Source organism: Hyla sarda, chromosome 2, assembly GCF_029499605.1.
Source record: "Hyla sarda isolate aHylSar1 chromosome 2, aHylSar1.hap1, whole genome shotgun sequence".
Taxonomy (NCBI): domain Eukaryota; kingdom Metazoa; phylum Chordata; class Amphibia; order Anura; family Hylidae; genus Hyla; species Hyla sarda.
In genome coordinates, this window is record NC_079190.1 from 148037020 (window position 1) to 148045898 (window position 8879).

At 42.9% G+C, this 8879-nt stretch overlaps 1 protein-coding gene across 1 annotated transcript; it reads left to right on the top strand.

Annotated features, from left to right (window-relative positions):
• The first annotated feature begins 2756 nt into the window (after positions 1-2756).
• Positions 2757-6003, top strand: LOC130357737 (protein spinster homolog 1-like). The gene is made up of 2 exons (XM_056560475.1): positions 2757-3028; positions 4432-6003. The coding sequence occupies exon 2, from the start codon at positions 4457-4459 to the stop codon at positions 5969-5971; it is 1515 nt and encodes a 504-aa protein (XP_056416450.1). The 5' UTR covers positions 2757-3028; positions 4432-4456; the 3' UTR covers positions 5972-6003.
• Positions 6004-8879: the final 2876 nt, after the last annotated feature.

Below are 8879 nucleotides of genomic sequence, written 5' to 3' on the forward strand. Positions count from 1 at the left end.
AGGTTTTGCGGAATACTGGAATAGAGCGATTCAATGTCGCATGTGAATTCATCCATGATTTTTAACAAGTGCTTAGTGTCCTTGATATAACTTGGGCATTGCATAACCAGAGGTTGCAGTACGGAGTCCAACCACTCGCATAGGTGCTCGTTAAGGGATCCGATCCCCGCCACGATCGGACGCATCAGCGGCGGGAATCGGTCCTTATGCAGCTTGGGTAGCGAGTGGAAGATAGGAATAATTGGAGCAGGCACGAAAATATAATCCACTTCTTTTTGGGTCAAAATAGATCTGGCTTTCCCCTCTTCCAACAGAGTCAACAGTTCTTTTTTAAAAGGTTCAGTGGGATCCCCACAAAGTTTAAGGTAAGTTTTATCATCAGATAGTAGATTTTCATTTAAATTGATATACAGTCCCGTGTCCATACATACTACCGAGCCGCCTTTATCGGCGGATCGGATCGTCAAATTTTTGTTTTTCTTTAATTTCTTTATGGCAGCAGCCTCCTTTTTATTCAAATTAGGACGAGTTGTATTGGACATCACTTTTGATTGTAGATTAACCAAATCTTTCATGATAAGGTCCTGGAACCAATCAAAAATTGCTGGTCTGGTCTGTATGGGGTAAAAATGTTGGTTTTTAGTGGAAAAGGTATGTGCAGTATTCACTTCATCACAAATAGATATCCCACTATTTTCAAGGAGACAGAGATCTCTAAAAGCAATTTGTTCTGCTAACGTATGCATTAGTGGTAAATCAGGGTTTATAGAAAGTTGAGGTGGGTCCGATGGTTCATCAGCATTTTCCACAAAAAAATGTTTCTTAACTGTTAAAGTTCTCACAAATTAATTTATATCCAAAATTGTCCGATAAACATCAAAATGATGTGTAGGAGAGAAACCCAGTCCTTTCCACAGGACCGAGGTTTCTTCATCTGTAATGATTTGTGCAGAAATGTTAATGACTTGAAAATCCTCTTTTATTACTTTTTTCCGTTTGTCCTTGTTACGCTCCGAAGCTCTTCTTCCTATGTTTTCTGCCACCGCGCCTTACTCGTTTTTTGACTGTCTTCTCACATTGCGATTCTTGTGAGTGTTCACATATTGCGGTTCTGAGTCCCCGCTAGTGTCCGTGGTATCTGAACAATCTGAATTTTCTGTAAACTCCTGGTCAGAAGAACTAAATTCACATGGAGCGATTCTCTGTCGTGGCTTACTTGCGACATTGAATCGCTCTATTCCAGTATTCCGAAAAACCTGGCATTATCAGCTATCTCGGATATACTGATGAGATTTTCTAAATATTCTGTGGATTTGAGACATTACATTATTGAGGTGGTAGATTTTGTGTTAAAACACAATTATTTTATGTTTGGTAACAATTTTTATTTGCAGCGCACGGGTGCTTCAATGGGAGCAAAGTCATCACCAGCTCGGGCTAACCTTTTTGTTTTTTGGTGGGAGGAGCAGTTTATTGTTTCTGACACCAATCCATTTTCCACATGCCTCGCATGGTATGGGAGGTATGTAGACGATGTGGTCATCATTTGGTCGTCCGACCATCTAACCGTTGATGCATTCATGACATTTATCAATAATAATCGGTTCAATCTTAAAGGGGTATTCCAGGCAAAAACTTTTTTATATATATCAACTGGCTCCAGAAAGTTAAACAGATTTGTAAATTACTTCTATTAAAAAATCTTAACCCTTTCAGTACTTATGAGCTTCTGAAGTTAAGGTTGTTCTTTTCTGTCTAAGTGCTCTCTGATGACACCTGTCTCAGGAAACGCCCAGTTTAGAAGAGGTTTGCTATGGGGATTTGCTTCTAAACTGGGCATTGCCCTAGACAGGTGTCATCAGAGAGGATTTAGACAGAAAAAAACAACCTTAACTTCAGAAGGTCATAAGTACTGAAAGGATTAAGATTTTTTAATAGAAGTAATTTACAAATCTGTTTAACTTTCTGGAGCCAGTTGATCTATAAAAAAAAGTTTTGGCCTGGATGCCCTTGGCCCTAGTGGGGTTAAAAGGTCAAAAGATGAAAATACATAAACTAAGAAGACACTGTGAAGTACCGGGATATACTCGGCAGGCCTGAAGAAATATTTTTCTAAAAGATGTTTTTATGTACTTGATGTATTTCTAGGTGTATATATATATATGTCAAAGAAGAAAGCAGCACTCCTAAAGCGTGAGTAGGTGCCTCCAGCTAGGGTCCGTGTCCAGGATTCTGCATACGTAGTTCCAAGGAAAATGCTGTGGCACTCAAGGTATGGTAAAAAAATGAAAACTATTTATTCATCCCAAATGTGCAAAGAGCGACGTTTCGATGGTCTCACACCATCATTATCAAGTGGCTTCATAATGATGGTGTGAGACCATTGAAACGTTGCTCTTTGCACATTTGGGATGAATAAATAGTTTTCATTTTTGTACCATACCTTGAGTGCCACAGCATTTTCCTTGGAACTACGTATGCAGAATCCTGGACACGGACCCTAGCTGGAGGCACCTACTCACGCTTGGAAATATATATATATATATATATACATACACACACAAATCAAAAAATATGTTGCAGTCTCTTGTAATACCTTTTTTATTGGACTAACAGAATTTTGTAGAGACAAGCTTTCAGGATTCCTCCCTTTATCAAGTCCAATAGTCAAGGACTAATGATCAAAGGACTTTTTAAATTTTCAGGGAGGAATCCCAAAAGTTTGTCTCTACAAAATTCTGTTAGTCCAATAAAAAAGGTATTACAATCTGCATCACTGGACTAATACGGCTACTCACATTTACTATACAGATATACACATACCTGAAGATGGTTTAGAACCCTGTGATGTCACACATGCTTGTGATGATGTCACCGTAAGCTGTACAAGGAGGTGCGCGCCGGCTGCAGTCTCTTCAGTGTGTTTTGCATTCACAACCTGTGGTGCAAAGTGTTTGTTAGAGAGTTTCTATTTGCGATAGAGAATTCAAGATTTTGACCGTTCCTTGTCTGAAGAGAGAACCACAAGGTAAGTCTCAGCCTCTTCTATTCATACATACACAGGGCTTTTTGTTTGACAGTTTTTTTTTTTATTGTTGTTGCTTTTTATCAACAATAAAAATATAATTTCCAAAAGAAATAACAAAAGTTATATTCCTCATAGCATTGTGACAATACTTGGCTTAGGCATTAAACATAATAAAATGCACAGATAGTATCATGACCAGAGCTTTTTCTTGCAAAACTGCTAAAATGCAATTATGCCCAAAAAAGCCCCCAAGAAAAAGAGTTCTAATTCATGAAGTTCTAAAAGATATAAGTCTATGAGAAAGATTTGGTGGTGTAGTAAAAGAATAACAGAAAGATTAGGGCAGAAATATAATAGTATATAATAGAATTCTGTGTGTACTAACAATAGAAATACTCTGGGTACTCCGAAAGGAAAAATTTTCAAATCAACTAGTGGCAGAAAGTCATATAGGGGACGGATAGATCCCAATGAGGTGGGGTAGGTTCATTATTAGTAAATGTATATAGCAGGATAGCCCAATTGTATCTACAGTATGAAGTTCACATGGCCCAGTGACCATACAGCTAAGCCCTTATAATCCGCCATTACTAGGACAGATTCAGGGTTATCAGATATTACTAGGACCGGAGAGGTTCAGGTTTATCAGATATTACTATGACCGGACAGGTTCAGGGTTGTCAGATATTACTAGGACCGGACAGGTTCAGCGTTATCAGATATTACTAGGACCGGACAGGTTCAGGGTTATCAGATATTACTAGGACCGGACAGGTTCAGGGTTATCAGACATTACTAGGACCGGACAGAATCAGGGTTATCAGATATTACTAGGACCGAACAGGTTCAGGGTTATCAGATATTACTAGGACCGGACAGGTTCAGGGTTATCAGATATTACTAGGACCGGACAGGTTCAGGGTTATCAGATATTACTAGGACCGGACAGGTTTAGGGTTATCAGATATTACTAGGACCGGACAGGTTCAGGGTTATCAGATATTACTAGGACCGGACAGGTTCAGGGTTATCAGATATTAATAGGACTGGACAGGTTCAGGGTTATCAGATATTACTAGGACCGGACAGGTTTAGGGTTATCAGATATTACTAGGATCGGACAGGTTCAGGGTTATCAGATATTACTAGGACCGGACAGGTTCAGGGTTATCAGATATTACTAGGACCGGACAAGTTAAGGGTTATCAGACATTGGTAACCTCAGGGAAGATGTCTCCATATAAAACACTTATAGAGAAGCGACTTCTTCTGAGGCTGCGATGGTCTTAGTGTTATCTTGTGGTTCTGTGCTGGACATTTCTGCTCTGTATGAAGGATTTATTGTATAATGATAGGAATGATGACATGTTGTCTAATGTGTTCACTTATCTCTCTCTCTCTAGTGTTTTCAGGCTCTGACCTGTGACCATGGCCTCTCCACAAGACCCATTGCTGAAGGAGGAGGAAGAAGCAATGGAGGACCATAGTGATATGGATGTAGAAAAGGGAGATATCCCTGAGAGGCAGAACCTGCCATCTCTAAGCGTGATGTCCACCGCACGTTCCATCATCACCGTAGTGATCCTCGCCTTTGTTAATTTGCTCATCTATGCAAATCGCTCCAGCGTGGCGGGGGTGCTGCCTTATATACAGAAAGCATATAACACCAATGCTAGTCTGTCTGGCTTATTGAATACATTGTTCATTGGAAGCTACGTGCTGGTCGCACCAATTGCCGGATATTTGGGCGACCACTGTAATAAGAAATATACTGTTTGCGCAGGAGTCATCGTTTGGCTGAGCATGACACTTACCCTGTCATTCATCCCTGACGGGTACTTCCTGCTCTTCCTGCTGACGAGTGGACTGGTTGGAGCCGGAGAGGCGACTTTCTGCACCATCGCCCCCTCCATCATTGCAGACCTTTTTACAAGTGACCAGCGGACCCGCATGCTGAACGTGTTTTACTCCGTCATACCTGTAGGCTGCGGACTAGGATACATCATCGGGCCCAAAGTGACTGATGCAGCAAGGGGCGATTGGCACTGGGCGTTTCGGGTCACCCCTGGCCTGGGCCTCATAGCTGTGGCTTTGATGATTTTGGTCACAAAGGAGCTTCCAAGAACGACTACAAACGGGAAGAAGAACAACAAATCCCAGAAGTTTTCCAAATGGGCGACAGATCTGAAAAAACTATTTAAAAATCGAAGCTTCATGTTAACCACCATGGGATCGACGGCTGTATCCTTCATAGTGGGAGCCATAGGTGTATGGGGTCCGTCATACCTGACCCACGCACGAACACTCCTACAAGAGAAGGACCCTTGCCATTCTGAACCATGTGACTATCACGACATCCTAATATTTGGTGTGGTTACAGTTGTTTCCGGCATTCTGGGAGTTGTAGCAGGGACGGAGATAAGTAAAAGATATCGCAAATCCAACCCACGGGCGGACCCGCTTGTGTGTGGCTGCGCGATGATGCTCTCCGCCCCTTTTCTTCTGTTGGCATTGACTTTTGGCAACATCAGCCTTGTTGCCACCAACATCTTCATCTTCATCGGAGAGACGCTTCTGTCAGTAAATTTCACCCTCATATCTGACATTATACTAAAAGTAGTAACTCCGTGGAGGAGATCTTCAGCCCTGGCCGTGCAGATGACAATCTATCACCTCCTAGGTGACGCCGGCAGCCCGTACCTCATCGGCCTGATATCTGACACCTACGAACGAGGATATGCCAAATCCCCTCTTCTGAAATACCGCAGCCTGGAGTATGCCCTCATGACCTGCACCATAATGGCAGTCATTGGAGGGGCCTTCTTCATGGCTACGGCCCTATATATAGAGAGGGACGAAAAAGAAGCAGAGATGGAATCAGAACCTCCGTCATCCTCCTCCTCCTCACTGCTTCCTGCCGATGAGGACCGCGCTTCAGACTGAGGAAAAGTCATTGCTAACCTTTATCTCGTTTACTTCATTAAAAAAAAAATTAAGAAAAAAATAACTGCATTTGTTCTATGTTCCACTTTACCCCTTATTCTCTTATGGGTGAAACAACAACTCCCAGCATAATTTTACCACATACTTAAGGTCATACTGGGAGCTGTAGTTTTAAATGGTAAAAACTTTTTTTTAGCACTTTCCCATTCTGTGGCAATTGGTATATTTGATTATTATACTGGAAATAATTTTCTGCAACATGCTACAGCGCGGGCATCTGAACATGCTACAGCACGGGCATCACAACATGCTACAGCGCGGGCATCACAACATGCTACAGTGCGGGCATCATAACATGCTACAGCGCGGGTATCACAACATGCTACAGTGCGGGCATCACAACATGCTACAGTGCGGGCATCACAACATGCTACAGCACGCGCATCACAACATGTTACAGCGCGGGCATCACAACATGCTACAGTGTGGGCATCACAACATGCTACAGTGCGGGCATCACAATATGCTACAGCGTGGGCATCACAACATGCTACAGTGCGGGCATCACAACATGCTACAGTGTGGGCATCACAACATGCTACAGTGTGGGCATCACAACATGCTACAGCGCGGGCATCACAACATGCCACAGTGTGGGCATCACAACATGCTACAGTGCGGGCATCACAACATGCTACAGCGCGGGCATCACAACATGCTACAGCGCGGGCATCACAACATGCTACAGCGCGGGCATCACAACATACAGCGGGCATCACAACATGCTACAGCGCGGGCATCACAAAATGCTACAGCGCGGGCATCACAACATGCTACAGTCGGGCATCACAACCTTCTACAGTGCGGGCATCACAACATGCTACAGCGCGGGCATCACAACATGCTACAGTGCGGGCATCACAACATGCTACAGCGCGGGCATCACAACATGCTACAGCACGAGCATCACAACATGCTACAGCGCGGGCATCACAACATGCTACAGCGCGGGTAATACAACATACTACAGCGTGGGCATCACAACATGCTACAGCGCAGGCATCACAACATGCTACAGCGCGGGCATCACAACATGCTACAGCGCGGGCATCACAACATGCTACAGTGCGGGCATCCCAACATGCTACAGCGCGGGCAATACAACATACTACAGCGCGGGCATCACAACATACTACAGCGCGGGCATCACAACATGCTACAGCGCGGGCAATACAACATGCTACAGCGCGGGCATCACAACATGCTACAGTGCGGGCATCACAACATGCTACAGCGCGGGCATCACAACATGCTACAGCGCGGGCATCACAACATGCTACAGCACGGGCATCATAACATGCTACAGCGCGGGCATCACAACATGCTACAGCACGGGCATCACAACATACTAAAAAAATCAGGGCCTATGTCCCTTAATGTTATGTTTTTGCAAATATTCATCCAGTTGCTGTTTAAACGTCTTTACAGACTGTAATAAGATCATATCTGCAGGCAGAGGATTCCACATCCTTATTGTTCTTAGTGTATAAACTCTTTCCTTTGCCGTAGACAAAATCTCCTTTCTTCCAGTATAAAAGTTGCTGAGTTGGCCACAGCAACCAATCAGATCACTTCTTTCATTTTTGAAAAGGCCTCTGGAAAATGAAAGAAGCCATCTGATTGGTTTCTATGGTTAACTCAGCAATTTTTCCTCTGGACACTAACATATATTCAGCTATCCTGGTAATTTAATGTGCATAAAACATGTGACGCTTTATTTGTATTAAGAAAAATTACTTTGTGTTGCATTTTCATTTTATATATTCCGATAAAAAGGCCCATCAAAATCTTCAGCACCAGGCCCATGATGCTCTTAATCCGGCCCTGCAGCTACCCCACCCATTGAAACACAATGTTTTCTAACCAGGTGGTCTGCAGCTGTTGCAAAATTGAAGCAGGGTAGGCTTCCTCTGATCACCTGACTAGTGATGTCAGGTCTCGATACAATGCAACCTGGGAAATCCCAAGACATGAGTGATTTTGTATGCTGTTAAAAATAAATATTGGGCCGATAATCAAATTGTGAGAAATCCGTCACCCACAGGTACAGACACAAAATTTTGAACTACACTAACTTTACAGCCCCTGTAGCATAGTCAAAAAAGATCCTAGAATACCCCTTTAATAATGGGATCGCTGATGTCTGTCATTACCTGTGATTGTATGGCTGCTGAAAGCAACCACCACTCACAGTCTATAAAGCGAGTGCAGCTCTTATGCTCGCTTTAAATACTTTTAACACTGCAGGGCATAAATGTATGTCCTGAAGCAATAATTACCCAATAATAACCAGAGCACCAGGACCTATTTTTACATTATTAAGGGGTTAACCCCTCCCAGAAGTCTGATATACATATATGTCAGTTGTCTGGGCAGGAAGCATGAGCGGCATCAGGAACTTCACTGGCTGTTAAAGGGGTACTCCGGTGAAAACCTTTTTTCTTTTAAATCAACTGGTGGCAGAAAGTTAAAAATGTTTGTAAATTACTTCTATTAAAAAAATCTTAATCCTTTCTTTACTTATTAGCTGCTGAATACTACAGAGGAAATTCTTTTCTTTTTGGAATGCTCTCTGATGACATCACGAGCACAGTTCTCTCTGCTGACGTTATTATAATAATAATAATGCTTTATTTATTGTTGTTCTTAGTGGGATTTGAACCCAAGTCCCCAGCACTGCGAGGCAGCAGTGCTAACCACTGAGCCACCATGCTGCCCTTAACATACATCTGCTATGCATCTGCTATGCATCTGCTATGCATGGTTGCTAAAATGGACAGAGATGTCAGCAGAGAGCACTGTGCTCGTGATGTCATCAGTGTTCCAAAAAGAAAGGAGTTTCCTCTGT

Bases quoted from the DNA above. Each gene is read 5' to 3' on its own strand.
- LOC130357737 (XM_056560475.1), top strand. From the start codon at position 4,457: ATGGCCTCTCCACAAGACCCATTGCTGAAGGAGGAGGAAGAAGCAATG.